Genomic DNA, 16,034 nt, shown 5'->3' with positions numbered 1-16,034 from the left:
TAGATTTTCCTTCCAAGTGATACAAGTCCTTGCGAAAGAAGCAAATGAAAATTATCAACTAACGGAGTCTCAATATTCTTGTATAAAAAACTGGATGCAATCCATGAAAGGACGAATTAAATTGGCAGTTCGTGAAGGAAATACAGTGATCTGTAGTAAATCCTTCCATAATATCTAATTAATTTTTAAAGAATCTTTTGCTCGACCGATTTTTCAGTACTTTCCTTGGATTTATTTAAATTTTACCGTGAAAATTTCAAATTGTTCCTTTATTAATTTTATTTCATTTTTTCCATAAATTATTTAGATTAATTAAAATTTTCTTGGATAGAATAATTTCTCTTCTTTTTTTTTGTTTATACATTCGTTTAAACGATTTCATTATTTACGCAAGTAAGATTGGTTGAATGGTCGATTTGATCGACCATGACTTGTTTCATTATTTGTTGGCTTGGCCAATTTAAGTAATTAATTAACCAAGCAATTAGATCGAGCATTTATAGAATAAATAATTTTCGCGAATTCATTCTTCTTAAAATCTAAATATCAAACATGTACAATTCATTCGAGGCTTTTTTCTGGAAAAGGAGAAATTATCCTACATGATTTGCATCTAGAAAATTTCTCCTTCCCTTTACAAATCTTACAAACAATCGAACTGGAATTATAAATAAATTTTCAATTAGCAATATACATCATTTGTGTCTCAACAAAATTTACAATTATTGGAGTAGAAAATGATCCTTAATTTATCTTATACAAAAAATTCTCGTAGCGATAAAAAAAGAGCGAACGAGCTTTTCGCACATTTCATTCTCCATTCCCCCTTAAATTCTAATCGTAACCCAGCACGTGCATACATTTTATTTTGCCGTGTTACGTTTAAACTGGATCCATTCTTGGATAGGATATAATACGTTTCATCCCCCCCCCCCCCCCCATTTTAACTTTTATACATACAGCACATCCTATTGTTAATAGGAATCGTAAGGAAATAAATTTATAAATAATATGAACGCTATAGTGGATAAAACTTGTCGTACAGAAGTATTACAATCACTCGAGAAAAACTGCCTTATTGCTGAAAGAGGTCTGAAAATTGTTCTATTATATTTATAGAAAAATCTGCGATTCAAAAAAGGACTTTAGTATATTTGTCAAAAATCATTACTCTCTAAACGATATGTTTCAAACACCTGACTTGAATTTCATCGTAGATCATAGAAGGTATATTTGATTGCTTTATAATCAAGTTGATATGTTGATGTTGATTCAGTAATTTCTTTGCTGTATATAATTGCAAGAAATTTGTATTCAATAATTTTGAAGTATTTTTGGTCGGTGAAATTCTTTGTGATGAATTTAATATCAAGGTATAAGATCTGTTATAACTACGATGGTTTTTTTCGAGTAATTGCAAATGATTCTTGACACTCAGGAATATCCGAAGACTAAAAAGCAGTCTGGCTCGATAAAGTCCTAACTGCAACTATCGACTCACAACCTGTAGTGTTAATCTGCGCTATAGAGGCTCGCAGATTATTTAGAAATAGTTCAATAAAAGCTTTAATTTCACTCTGGAAAACTTATTAACTTTTAAAGTAGTAATCAGTAGAATCTTCATACTCTGAACTTAATCAACCAGGAGATCCAGATTCAAAATCTTTCCAGGACGATGAATATTTCTGCCAGTCTCTTAAGATTCCATTAAAAACCTTCTAGCAATTGAAACACTGTTCTTAATCTTTTTCAAGATTCACTTCCCATTCAATATAAAATGGCCCATGACTAGCTCCATTTTTTTTTTACTCACACCCAATCAATTATGAACCAAGATGTATCCAAAGGTTGTCCACACATTGCACACGAGTAATGGTAGAAAATCTTATTGTCCATATCCAAATAAATGCCATAATCTATATCATGATACCAGCATCAGTTCCAGTCCACAATTCGAAATATCAGAGAGTTTTAAAGGAAGCAAAGAGGAATCTTTCATCAGTATGGATCTGGAACAACCATCGACAGAGTTCAGAAGGATGTTAGTCGAAATGTAATTTAATGTGGCAGGCAAGTATCGGAATCTCCACTGCTGGCCATAGAGAAATTGGCAGAATCTCGATCGTTTTGTCTGATCTGTGGTAGATGATTATTATTCTGCGCCAGTTGAGGGAAGGTATGATGGCCAGGAAGTGCCCATGACTGCGAATGAGGCTGCATGGGTGGGAACCTCTTAACGAAGGGGTTGTTCTGGTTGACGTGGTTGGCGTGCATCAATCTCACCCCATTATGATGGGATGGCAGAGTGGTGTGAGCAGGAACACTAACGTGGATCTGCGGAGGAACAAAGGTGTGCCTAGGCACAGATCCGCAGCTTCCAGAGGATCCACTCATGCTGGATCCAGCAACGCTATGAGTCGCATGTGGCAGAGGCATTGTTGAACAATGTGGATATGTGACGACTGGCTGTGTGGGATAATGTGGCAAGGTTGCTGACGATGATTGCACCCTTAAATCCGTGCTTTCGGTGAAGGAGGTCATCCTCATGTTCGTTGACCTTCCGAATGGTTCTTCGCTACCATTTAAAACCTCTCCCACCTTTGGCCTTGAAAGCTTGCGCCTGATGACAACAGTAGCCTCGTTGGGGTTCTCCAGGATGACGGCAGGACAACCAGGAGTGGTCTCCACATTGGTTACATTGTTGTACAAGGGTAAGTGGTTGACGTATTGAGGAGACGAAAAGGATTGACTCGTCCCAGGGCGACTGCTCGGTGGTGAAAAAGTATTTGCTGTAGGGGGTTGTATCCCTCGTTGCAGGGAACAGCTCCTCCACTGGTCCCCCCTCTCTTCGCGTGGTTCACCGGTCAAATCATCCACGCTAGTTGCTCTCCGTTGACAACTTCCGTTGCTAGCGTTGCTGGCGTTGCTGTGGACTCCACTCGAGGACGTTTCGCTGCTCGTGTTGCTGTGACTGGCCATTGAACCACCTCCGTTACCCGTCACATCCAACGGTGGTGAGTTTGACGAATCCGAACGTGGCGTCAGCTCGTCGTGAGGCATTCCCGAATCTGCTCTGCGCAGGCATCTTGGGGTTTGACCATTTAGCTAAAATATTTAAAAAAATAGTTGTTTTTATATATGAATACTTATACAGGCTATAACAAAAAATAACCGCACTAACTTAGGCAGGTTTCTTTAAGCTTGTTTAATTATAAAACTTCAGGTTCGATTGAAATCTTTGTAGAAATTCCTAATTGGTTTGGGTAATGAAATACTTTATGCAACCTCATCGTGGCTCATCCTAAGTAACTTTTCAAAGCTCTGTAACTCGGCAACCAAAGTATTGATTTTAATGCGATTTGAAATATTGCGATCAAAGAGTCTTCGAGAATCATCCTCGTTAAAGCAGTGCGATCATTTTGTTACATACTGTATAATACTTTATTTTTAACGAAACTTAAACATTCGACAGTTTTTTCAACTAGACAACATAAAAAACATTTCAAATGCATTTGTGTAAAAGAAGTTTTTAGTATTAGGAATCTACTAATTACATATTTAGGTGTGTAGGGGGCAGTAGACGTCAAAAATTAATAACATTCTAATAATTTGTTACAATGACACTAAGATACAAATAGTGAATTGTATTTTTAACAAAGACGTGATTGGGACATACAAACTGGTACACGCGTGAAATGTGGAGGAGTGAGAACTTAATCTTAGCGGGTTGAATTGGGTGAAATTGGTTAAAGTTAGTCGATAGACGTTAGTATACCTGAGCGTTAGTGGTTAGTTGCGCCGTGACAACTTCGGTTTGCTGTACTGAAGTTGGCGTTGGTGGTGGTAGAGGTAGCGGCTCCTCTAAGGATGGATCAGGAAGGGGATCAGGCGTTAAGAGGGGAGAAGGGTCACCTTCTGAAGGCTGCAGGTCGCGGTTGCCCGAGGCGTAATACGTCACTTGGTCGTCGTTCACGCACTCCAGCAGCTGTCAAGAGTTTCCATTGTTAGTTTATTTTATAAGATTCTAGAATGTGGCGAAAATTCAGTAGAGTCAAGATGAGGGAACCTGCTTAGGTTTGGAAAGGAATTAAGCGAGTCGAATAAATAGAAAAAGTATGGGAATTTTCAGATGTTTAAGGAAATTTGATTGGATCGGGGAATTTAAAGGGGAAATTTAAACAAAAAAGTAACGAGGGAATCCGAAACGACTTATAAATATTAAACCAAATGAGAACTGATTAAAAAAAAAACAAACAAAAAACGCAATATTAATTTTAAGTAAACTTGGTTAGTATGAATAGTGTCTGAAAATTTGTCATAAATATAAAATAAATTTGTGTATGTGTATGGCGCTTACATTTTGAAATTTAGGTATATCACTCCTAGAAGTCATGAGCCATCTTCCCCACTGTTAAATTAAATAGAACTTAAAAGTAATAGTGATATAAAAATATAAAAAAAAAAATTTTAATAATTTCTATTTTAAATAGAAATAACATTAATATTGTCTTTATAATTCTATAAAATAAACAAAAAGAAACATGAAGGATTGCAATCATTGTGAAGTTTTCCAATTTAGTTCAAAATGAAGGGGTGGTTTGATTTGTGAGAAGTGGAAGAATGATCAATATCACCTTATTTTCCTCAGAAGTAGAGTCATCAGCAGGGTCCAAAGACGTAATCAGGGGTAATTCGCGTAACGTTGCATAATCTCCGTCATCATCAGGTCCACCGTCGGCGATCCCTCGTCGGGTTTTTCCCTTATTACTAAACATCAGAATAATCTGTCTTAATCCATGCGTTTTTCCCTCAGGACATCGGCAAGACAGATAAGGTCACGAGACAAAATACATAGCAACAAATTATAAATCAATTCTAAGCTAATTCAACGACAGAAGAAAGAAATAAGAAAATAACAAAAATGGTTTTCCAAAAGCTTTGTATTTTCCTTCAAATTCGCTAATATATTAATTTTTTCAATTCTCTATCAATTTTTTGTGCATTTTATTATTATTCAACTGCTCCCATTTCGTTACCTTTGTTCCTTATCTTTGTACACTTAATCGTTATCAAATCGATCATTGTCAAGCGTTACAATAATTAATAATAATATAAAGAAAAAGTTAAAACAAATATTACAGAATAAAATCACGAGTATTTCAAAAACTTATCGAGTAGTAACACAGTTCATCGCTTAGTACGAGTGTAGACAAACAAGTTAGTGGGGTTACAGACAGTGTTATCGACACAGATATACCCCAGGGAGCTTTTGTGTATTCCGTTTGACGCCGAGATACGAAAATCATCCCGCGGGACGCATATGGCCAAGCCTACTTAAAAATTCCCTTGGATATAACAGACAGTAAGGACAAGCTGATTTTTATAAACATAAACAATCAAGCTTTACCTTAAATTTACAAAAAGCGCATCACGTGAAAAGCTTGGTAAGAATTTATAAAGATTAGCCGAGCTTTAATGAAGCTTTAAAAGTTTCATTAAAGTTAAAGCTCACTATTTCAAGGTCAATTTCCATACAGCAAACTTTGAAGCTTAATCTAGCTTTATCCAAATCGAGCTTCACACGTCTGTTTTACAAGCTTGTCGAGCTTGGTACAAAAGTTAGCTACATACATATCTCACTGAATTATTTACAAGCAAGGGTGTTGGTGAGTGGTAGAATATTAATTTAAGTTACGACGAATAACAGTTAATGAAGTGAAAATTAACGAACAAACAATAATTAGAAAGAACAATAAATACGTATGATTAATGCTTAATGATTAGGGTGCGGGGTTGATGAGTTTTGGTGCTGTGGGGGGATGGACACGGGAACAAGCACAAAAAGACACGAAAGACACCAAAGAGGAGGGAGGAGGGTAGTTACCGCGAGCCTGACGTACTAGGCAGGTCGTTGAAGGTGACCTTGGGCTTGAGTTTCTTGTTCAGCCAGCTCTTATCGGCGTTTGCACCCCCGTTCACTCCATCATTGGGCGATTGGGCCGGCGATGGACGAAGTTTAGGTCGCAACCAATAAATCTGTTCATCTCCGTCCCCTGTTGACTCTCCGTCCACAGAATCTCCATTTGCTTCTGAAACAAAATCTCTCAATTTACCTCACCTGTATACTCGTTTAATATTAACAGATCAAACAGTGTCATTTATAGACGGACAGCAGTGCCGAATTGCAATTTAAGAATTTTTACGTATATACTATAATTGATAAAACTCGTATAACCTTGATTACCTTGGGATCGAGCTTTCCTCTCCATAGCAGCTTTCTGAATGACGCTCATGATGGCTTTTTTAGGGGAAGTATCGGCAATGGTGTAAGTTCTTCCGTTGCCAACCACCAATAGAGGAGCGCTGATACCATCCTCCTCGTCTCTCCCATTCAAAAGATCAACGTCGGTGACCAATTTGACGGATCTGGCGGATCTTACAGTTGCCCGACCAATCGTAACTCGTAGTTTGAATGTCCAGCGTTGTTTTATCGTCAGAAAAATCCAGAGAAATAGCCATAATAGTAAATGGACAATTGTGCCGATTATGCAGGCCAAAATAGCGCCGTCCAAACTACTCCTGTACACCACTGTGTAATCATAAATCAATGGTGCACTGCAAATTGCGATCGCCAGGAAAACACAAAGAGCCGCGCAATGTGTGAAATAGGTCCAGCCGCTTCCCTCCCGGCCCTCCTTCGCCAATATCACTCGTCGCTCCCTTTCTTGATTTAAAAATGCTGTTAACCTGACCACGGATAAAGCATAAAGTATCGGATTGAATAATTCAGTAACAAAAATTTCTCAAAGCTATAATATCATAAATTTGTAATAAATATTTTTAATATAATTAAACTATGAAATTGTTTCATTAATGGAGAAGTTACTGGTACAGGAGATTCAAGGATTTGGAGAAAAAAACTGCACCGATGCTGTATTCAATTCCATCTCATTACCAGAGCTTCCATCGAATAAATGGTACCCATGCTTGAAAGAAATACAATTTTCCCATTCTCTCCAAGTAGATATCTTTCCCATCGATTTACCACAATCGGCAATACAAACAATTTTATTGAAATTCGATATAATGATGGTTCGAGCTTTACCCAAGGATTTGGATTTCCCTTTTTGAATTGCTAATATAAAAGTCGCGCAGAAAACTCTTAATCACCTTCCAATCAGAACGTGTTTAAGTAGATTCTTATCGAAAACAGAGAACGCTTATAACACACTGTTTCACTGTTTCATCCGAGAAAATTTAGTATTAAAATTGTTCTTGTTTAAACATTCTGACTATTTATGAAATTTCTCCTTCTTCACAGAGAATTTGCATAAAAAGAAAAATTCTCTGGCTAGGATAGAGGAAGAGAGGGGTGAAAGAACAGAAAGAGAAAGGGAAGCCTTGTAATGAATAATTTAGCGTCAGGCGTTTCAATATTGTTTCAAGTTATGAAATACACGATGTCCTGGTAAAGTGGGACGGTAGGAGTTAATTTATAGGAGTAAGGGAAAGAGGGGGAGTATTAGATCGTTGGTTGGTAAGAGTGACTTTGAAATGCAAAGCTAAATATTTACCTGCCGTGAGCATAGAGATACATGACCATACTGGAGCAGAGCACCAGTAGGGATGAGAGAGCAAATAAGGCGAGGGTGACGTGGGGATTCAGTAAAAAGTAGGAATCCCCAAAGATAGTAGAAATTGTGCTGGCTGTGCCAGCACTTCGATGTCGAAGAGCTGGCAGCACTTTGAGTGGTCCAACCACTTGAATCTAAAAGCAGAAAATTTATTTCAGATCAAAGAAAACAATTTTAGTCTTCTCTTTCCCTAATGGGATCTCTTCGAATCTTAATTGAGTTTCAATTTAAAATTCTCTATTAATTAAATTGAACATTAAAGTCTTCGAATAAAATTTTGATTAATTATTAGATATCTATCTTAAATTGCATTCTTTATTGGATCATAAATGAAGGAGAAAGAAAGGAACCTTATATAGCACGGACATTCCAGCGTAAGTTAATAGGCTGTGGAGTGAATTGATGACCAGCTGGATACTAAATATGGTACCCAATGCTTTATTGCAGGACCAAAATACCGCCGGGTATCTGACGGAGTAAACTCCTAGAGCTATCGCATAATTCAGATACTCCAAGGAGATATTGCCGTAGGACTCGGCTGAAACCACAAAAATCGTAGCAATTTAGTAAATAATCTCATGGATGACTAATAAATAATGTAGCATTTTATACATATTTGTTACTACAAACAATTCAACTTCTAGTGTCGAATAAAAAAAGGATAACTCACTTCTTTGAAGCTCTAAATTCAAGGTTTCAGGTCTGTCGAGGTCAGCCAGGCTTTTCATGCTGAGTGGTAAGCTCTGGGCAGTCATGTTACCGGAAGTCAGTGAGCTTTTGGACGGTTTGGCGGTGGTGGATCTTACAAAATTTTTCATTCTTGATCTTTTAGCGTTGTTGTTCCTCAGTATCGTCTTTGTTGTCGGTCTTCTCGTGGTCGCGGTCGATTTGGATGGAATGCTTCTCGAGCTCGTCGTCAGTACCGTGGAAGAAGTCGTGAAACCGAAATCGGAAGCGGAGCCGGAAGTGGGAATGCCGGAGGCTGAAAATGCGGAAGAGCCTGAGGCCAAGGTTGTCTTTTTAGCGATAGGTTTTGAAGGTTGCAGGAAGGCCGAAGATTTGATAGAATCGTCCGTTGTAAAGTTGGTTGATTCATTCGCGATCGTGGTCAATGATGGCGTCGTTTCCGATATGAAAATTTCGTCGTCCTCGTCTGGCGATAATGTCACGTAAGGTTGAGGCGTTATGGAATCGGATATGGTGCTCAAGTTCCACGCGGGGTTCATGAAACTCAGTACCACCTGTCTGTCTTCATGAATTACTATCCAATCCAAGTCCGTTCGCCATATTGTTTCTGCAAGTGAAAAACATCCACCATTAATATCTTTGGAAGCTGTAATAAAGTTTTTTAATCGTAACATTTATTAATTTTTTTCAAAAATCCAAAATATTACTATACTCGATATTATACTTCAGCTAGTACCGGTATTAGATCCTATTGATTTGTTAACAAAAACAACTGGTCTGAAAAGCAATAATAAAGAAGTATTTCGACCGGAGAGCTATTTTATCGTCTTCTACTTCATAACCAGCCACAACAAAGCTGGCGTAGTCCTGAAAAGCTCGGACAATGGTACCTCAAGCTTTTCCCATCGAATGACCCTTTGTAACGCCGAACATCTGGAGTGTTTCACTACTGATAAAATTATCTTTAATAGAAGTTTTTCACATAACCTATAAACACTCCTTAACAATACCTCTCTAAAACTCCATTAAGACATTTTCGCTTACTGAAGTCAAAAAATTTACTATTGGCTTAATTGAAAATTTATATGTAAAAATATAATAATAAGAACTAAATATCCGTTAGAAGTTTAATAATTAAAGGATTCTAATTATGTGAGGTTAATCAAAATATTTTACATTTCTGTAGTTAAGGTTTACTTTTTTTTCTCGACTTTGAGGCTTGATAAATTAAAGTCGTTAATAAGATCGGATGCCGGGTTTAAACAGGGATGTTCCCGATTTATGGCAGGTGTTGTATACCGTGGAGTGACAAGCTGCACAATAAATGTCACTTCCAGACGATAATAATTGATATTGGACGTTCCTAGGGGATTTCATCATGGACAAGCTAGTGCCAGGATAGATTCCTTCCTGATTCACGAAGCGTCCAACGAGAAATGGCGTCGCTCTTCGACAAGAGTGACTGGGAGGTGTGCTTCCTGTAACAAAGGGGGGAGGGCGGCGAGAGGGGTGGATGGTTCTGTCCAAAGCAAGCGTTAATTTTCTTGTCGACGCTTTTCCATCGATCTATATAATATCTCAATTAATATAGGAAAATTGAACGGTATATTTTCTTCATAGAAGAATACTTGCATGTCTATTTTTATCTAGAAGTACATGGTTTTCTAGCCGAATATGTCCATTTCCTATCTTTCGAAAATAGACCACGATTTAGTTATGCTCTTTTTTAGCGATTTTATATATATATATGTATGTCGTTAATTCGACTGAATGTGAATACTAAATAATTTTAGAAACATTTTTAAATTTGAATTTCTTAATTCGTGCTGTAAAATGCCAAAGGTTCGAGGCGTAACTTTTAGTTTTCGTACGAAAAAACTCTTTGTTCCAGATGGTTGAAAGGAGAAAGCTCTCAGACTCTCAAAAAAGGGAAATTGACGAACGGGCCTCTTAAGCTCCATATATAGATTTTCTCGTATTCGTATCCATTCGCGGTGCTTAAACGTGCAAGCTCAGAGATATTCCGTTCCGCGGCTCCAAGCACACCACAAAAGGATCTTCAAGGACTCCAGTTTCTTCCATTCTAAAGAATTCGAACATCTTCAGACACAAACGTGCGAAATCCTTTTGACGTCACGTGTGACCAGCCCTATCTCTTTCCCTTATTTTTTCCATTTCTCCCTTTAACCGCCAACAGAAGAACCAGTTTCAACCTTTCCTCCAAATTCAGAGAAATATATTTCTAAACATCTACCTGTGCTCTTCCACACACTTTCTTTTCTCCTGTTCCCGCTTTTCCCATATTGAAAAACGAGTTTTTTTTCTTTGGATTTCGAATTTTATTACTTCTATTCTAACATTTATTTCTTCCGTGTTCCATATAAAGCATTGTAAACTTTGTTCGATCCTGAAATATTTTCTTATTATCTCTTCAGTGGCCTGGGGATAAAAATAGATAGAAAAGAGCTGAAATATCTCTTTTCTCAGCAGAGCGAGCTTGCAAGCTCGGCTTTAATCGGCACTTCCCTTCAGACTTTTAGCTAATGCCTGGTGTATTTTTAACCACGAAATACGTAGTAATTACATTCGCAGGATTAAGTTACTTACACCCGCATTTTGCCTCTTTCCACAATTCCTCAACTTCCATACTGTCGTGGTCTACCTCTTCCTAATTTTAATCCCAGATGGCACTTCCTGTGCTCACGAAAGAAAATAATAATGAGAGGTTCCAGACCTAAGTCAGATTATTCCCCTTCCCCTTTCTTATCCCTTGTGAACCACGAACAGATTAATTAGACAGCATGGTTCTGTAGTTTTAAACTACAGATTTATGGTTCTTATGATTTTTAAAAGTTCCTTCAATTTTTATTAGCAGTAAGTATAATAAAGATGGATTTTCGCATAGTGAATAGTGCCAATAGTATATAGACGTAGAAGAATAAAAGATTAAAAGTGACTATATAAAGAACCGCAATTAGTACTAATAGAAAGCTCTGTTTAAAAAATTGTTAAGTTGCTAATCAATCACTGTCTGCTATAATTATAACAAATGTGTTCTTATATATTACCATTATATGTGTGCAATGATAGTACTAAAAATTATGTTAATTGTTATTAAAAAAAATATATTTAAAGGAATTAACTGTTTTTTTCTTCGGGGATACAGTCTCAATAGTATTTTCTTGTAGAATGGTCCTCTTAAATTTTAAATTTTTATGATTTAAATGCTTATACAAATTTAGAGGAAATTTCTACCAGTACTAAATATGATTCTGCAGGTTTGAGATTAACTGTGGCCATCTTGACAAATTTTAAAATAAGAGTCTCCGTATAGTATGTAATTTTAATGCTTGAGAAACATTTGTGATGTCTTTGGATTATAGGCACACAAGAGATAAATCGATTTGTGCCGCCATCTTTAGTCTCGGTAAAAAGGTTTCGTGAAAAATTTAGTTGCCCCGCGGAAAGTTGCAGAAGGGTACCAGCAGCTTCTACAATGTTGACATTAACCACACGACCCTCTGTACTCTGAAACTTCTACTTGTAACATTTATCTCAAGCTCCTTCGAATAAATCACGTGATCCATTTATGCTTGCTAATATTACCTATCCTTCTTTTTCCTGTTAATTTGAAAGTTTCTTTTTAAATAAACTGCTATTACTAATTTTAATGATAGCAATTTCGCTTAAATTTATTTTATCAGATTAAAATCACATTAAAATTATAATTAGGATCATTTTATTATAAAATTGCAGGAGTAAAATTTGCAGAATTTTACAATAATACTTTCGCTCTCTAAGTTATGCAATATAATGTTTGGGTATAGAAACGAACGATCAACTTTGTCAAATTATCTGTAGCAAGTTATATGTAATTTCAGAGTGTGCCATATCAATGAATTTTCCATGTGTGTACTTCGGAGTATCTCATTGCGTGCAATTAAATATTAATTAGTAGATATGAATTTCAGATAGTCGCAATTATGTAGATACCGTCCGATAGATTTTATAATATTCATACTTTAATAATTACATCCATCATCGTAAATGGATAGTATAAGCTCGTTGCAAATTATTATAACTGTATTGCGATTTCTGTTATATTTTATAAAATTTGTAAAACATAAAGTGAAAAAAAGGTCCAAATTATCGTACTTCAGCTATTGCTTATGAGGATGAAAAATAAGAATAAAAGAGCAAAACAGAAATCATTGTAAATTTTCTCTACCACGAGGGTATTAGAGGGACAAGTATCCAAGGGCCATTTTCACGTTCAGGTGTACAAATACGCAAAGGACGAAGAGTGTGGTGGGGTTGTTACAGGTAGTAGACTACCCTTAGCTACTTGGGCGGATGTCCTGCTAGTTTCACGCTCCAGGATTCGACGGGTCACTACAATGACCCCTGCACGCTGCTATCGTGTCGAGGTATTCTCCTAGGAGACAAAGAGGACTATGTTTCTCGCATAACAATGGACACCTGATCGTGCAAGCCAAATCCCCGAATACCAAAGGTCCTCATTTTTCTATTTCTATTCTATCGCAAGCCTATATCCTCTATCTCAATATACACAATTCCACCTTTATTCACCCCCATTATCAGTTTCCTTTTTTCTGCCAATCAGATTCCTGCATGTTTTTACATTCCATTTCTACTTAAATTCACCCATACCATTCCATTTTCACCCAGCCCCTCTACCATCCTTTTTTATTTCTCCCTTAACCACACTCTTCCACCTCTTTTCAACTTACTATCCCTCCATTTTTGTCCTTCTTTTTATCCATTCTGATCCAATCTAGCTAAACCTATTCTGATTCTACCACCTTCCGCCGTTCCATTTTATCTATTTCCACTTTGTTTCTTTATCTACTTCTATCCTGTTTTCATCCATCTCTATTCTGTTTATTCTCTCAGTTTTATCCCTGCACTCTGCCAACGTACAACCTCGCACCGAGTAACTTCAATTCGACGCTATCAATAATATATAATCGAAATCTTGTTCAAGATGTTGCATCATTCAGACTACTTTAAAAAAAGAAACTATGCATTAGTGAACCGTTCTCAAAGCTTTAACTCTTCTGAACAAATAGAAATTTAGCGTCTAGTGGATTTTCAATGACTTCCTGCGAATGAGATTCATTGAAAGGAAGTTCAACGAATTTATCAGGATTGGTTTTAATCAAACTTGGTGTACCAAGGAGGAAATTTGTGGCTTCTGCTGATCGGATCGCATCAAATCTGACCGGAATGGACGATAACGAAATTGCCAGATGAACTTTCCATCGCTTTGGTACACGTCCCTTCGCATCCACCCCCTCCTATGCCAATTTCAGGCTACGCGTAATTTTATGTAAACTAATTAGAACTTAATTTGATTAAGAGGCGCGTGGTCGGAATAGACCAGACAGTAATCAGGCTTGCAAGAGAATGTTGCTCCGCAAACGAAATCGCTGCTGCTGGCTAAGATAATAAAGAATAGGGGTGGAAACTACCCTCAAGACCCCTCTTTACCAACAAAACAAGCGAAAATTTTCTCTCGTCTTATCTTTTAAATTAATTTATAAAACGAGGTACAAATTTTTACAATTTTTCCAGACTCAAAATATTCAGGGATTAAAATGTTTTTATCATAAAAATAAAGTTATCGACCTTATAATTATGTTATTGAAGTTTATTAAACGTCGTCCTAGCAAATTCAATAAAGACTATGGAAGCAATTATTGAAAAAAAAAATGTTGGATAACGAATGATAAGGGAATTGAGAAGATCAAAGGAAGGTTTTTCAGGCGTAATAGAAACTATTCGAATGTAAAGCAGTAAACTGGTCGCGTCCTAGCTTGGTCCTGGCTGGTGTATTGATCGACCAGGTGTGTGCATACAGTTTGCTGCAGGATTTCCCGCCAGTAGAATCCTTCCACCTACAACAGCCCCCTCCCTCGTTCCAGTCGAGGAAACTTCAGCGATTTCTATCTTAGAATCTTGCAAGAATTTCTTATCTGTTGCACTGCAACCCCTTCGAGAATTCCTACGCCTTCTGGCAACGATCGTAGTCCTACTTATATCATGATTCTCTTATCGTATTATGACATTGTATCATAATAGTACGATGTTTACAATAGAATACAATCCTAAGAATTCATTTAACGAAGATTTGATAAATATTTGTACCATGTAATAATTACGCTATATAAGTACCTAATACGATAATTACATTAAGATAATAATTTTATAAGGAATCTTTCTTTAGTGAATTGCTACATTTATTAAGATTGCTATCAATTTTAAAAAGCTTCAAAACTACTTCAGTTAGATTTTTTTAACGAACGAGAGTTTCTTTCTTAATTGAACTTTGTGTTGGTGAATTGGTATATAGGGAAAGAGGAGAAGCAGCGTGAAAAATGCTAATTATGAGGGGAGTAAGAAAAAACGGGGGGTCATTAGGGTAATATCCGAGGTTCGTGTAAGTTCCGCAATTCGAGATGATGTTTCTACTGGGGATAGGGGCTGAAAGGGGCGGAGAGAGGGGATGTTGGAGATCGGGATCGATGAAGTCAAGTGGAAATCGAGTTGGAAAGAAGATCGCACAAAGGTCTATGGCTAAGTTCGCTCATTATACCTGTTGCTAATGGAGGCGCGAGCGCTAATGATCCGCTTCGTCGAAACTTTAAAGGGGCGAGAATTTCGACTCTCTCAGTTCTGGATAGTCATCCAACTAGATGTTATTCTCTCTCTTTTTATTCCACACACACAATTATTCTTTTTATGATATAAATTAAATGAGCAAAAAAGAGGTAAAAAATAATTAACATCCTTTATATTTTCGACCATTTTCAGGTTCGGTCCCCCCGCACCCCCTCATGCTCCTAACACTACTGTACTCAATTAAAACTACAATGGAAAATTAGTAAGATTTTAATGATCTCATCTGATATGAATTTCTTCATGGAGAAATATGATTTTAATGTGAAAATTGTTTTGTTTTGTTCTGTTTAATTTATTCTATTTTAATACAGTATTTATTTTTACCTTGATGAAAGTGCGATTAATTTCGAATTCACATCAATTCTGCAACGATTTCGACTGATGAGTTGTTGAGATTTCTTCAACTATAAATTCTCAGATCCCTTTGAAGAAGCCTTAGAAGGGGAAAAACATCTCGTTGAATTCATTATAAAAGAACGGAGTCGTTTGTGAAATGAAAATGAAGTGTCAATATTTTCCTTTCTCCACTTGGAAGAGTGGCAAACTTTTTCTTAGTAAGTGAGTGAAAGCTTTCGGTAAAAAATATTAGGGAGAAAATCATTGGAAATGAATAAAAATTATAAAAAGACTTTTCTTATTCAATTAATTAATGAGGCGATTTTAAACCAAATAAGTGGATTCTTTAAGGGTCATATAATGACACTGTAGGAACTATTCATGAAAATAGTAATGAGTGAAATTGATAAGAGGCTTGTTATGGTGAAAATCTAGGGGAAATTTGTTAGCTGACAGGCAGCAATGGAGGGAGGGGTAAAAGTGCAGCGTATAATGGGCCTGGGATGAAGGGGACTCGCTGGAAGCGGTTCTTGGCCCATTTTTGAAGCACTCGCATGGCTGAGAGCAATTTCGTGTCGCGCTTGAGCCACTTGAAGCCAGAGGCGCTTCGGCTGATATCGCGTTGACCCCGACTACTGGATGCTTTAAGCCTGATCTCGACTACTGGAAATCGCT

The 16,034-nt window shown here is 36.9% G+C and overlaps 1 protein-coding gene across 6 annotated transcripts in view; it reads right to left on the bottom strand.

Annotated features, from left to right (window-relative positions):
• Window positions 1–250: 250 nt before the first annotated feature.
• The window catches only part of tinc (tincar), a 104,175-nt gene continuing 88,391 nt past the window's right edge, over window positions 251–16,034 (bottom strand). For 2 of the 6 annotated variants that reach the window (XM_066730180.1, XM_066730181.1), the window contains 9 exons: window positions 8,305–8,928; window positions 7,985–8,172; window positions 7,575–7,768; window positions 6,245–6,747; window positions 5,885–6,089; window positions 4,635–4,767; window positions 4,358–4,408; window positions 3,776–3,985; window positions 251–3,105 (listed from right to left, as the gene is read on the bottom strand). In XM_066730180.1, coding sequence (XP_066586277.1) covers window positions 2,059–3,105; window positions 3,776–3,985; window positions 4,358–4,408; window positions 4,635–4,767; window positions 5,885–6,089; window positions 6,245–6,747; window positions 7,575–7,768; window positions 7,985–8,172; window positions 8,305–8,928 — 3,155 coding nt within the window. In that variant the 3' untranslated portion in view covers window positions 251–2,058. The remainder of the gene's footprint in view (window positions 3,106–3,775; window positions 3,986–4,357; window positions 4,409–4,634; window positions 4,768–5,884; window positions 6,090–6,244; window positions 6,748–7,574; window positions 7,769–7,984; window positions 8,173–8,304; window positions 8,929–16,034) is intronic. The other 4 variants (XM_066730182.1, XM_066730184.1, XM_066730183.1 and 1 more) reach the window with 4 other exon arrangements.

This window comes from Prorops nasuta, unplaced genomic scaffold (assembly GCF_024137725.1).
Source record: "Prorops nasuta isolate Cenicafe-Biocafe unplaced genomic scaffold, Cenicafe_Pnas_1.2 PNAS00008, whole genome shotgun sequence".
Lineage (NCBI taxonomy): Eukaryota > Metazoa > Arthropoda > Insecta > Hymenoptera > Bethylidae > Prorops > Prorops nasuta.
The sequence above is the reverse complement of the archived record's forward strand: the minus strand, read 5'-3'. Positions and strand labels throughout refer to the sequence as shown.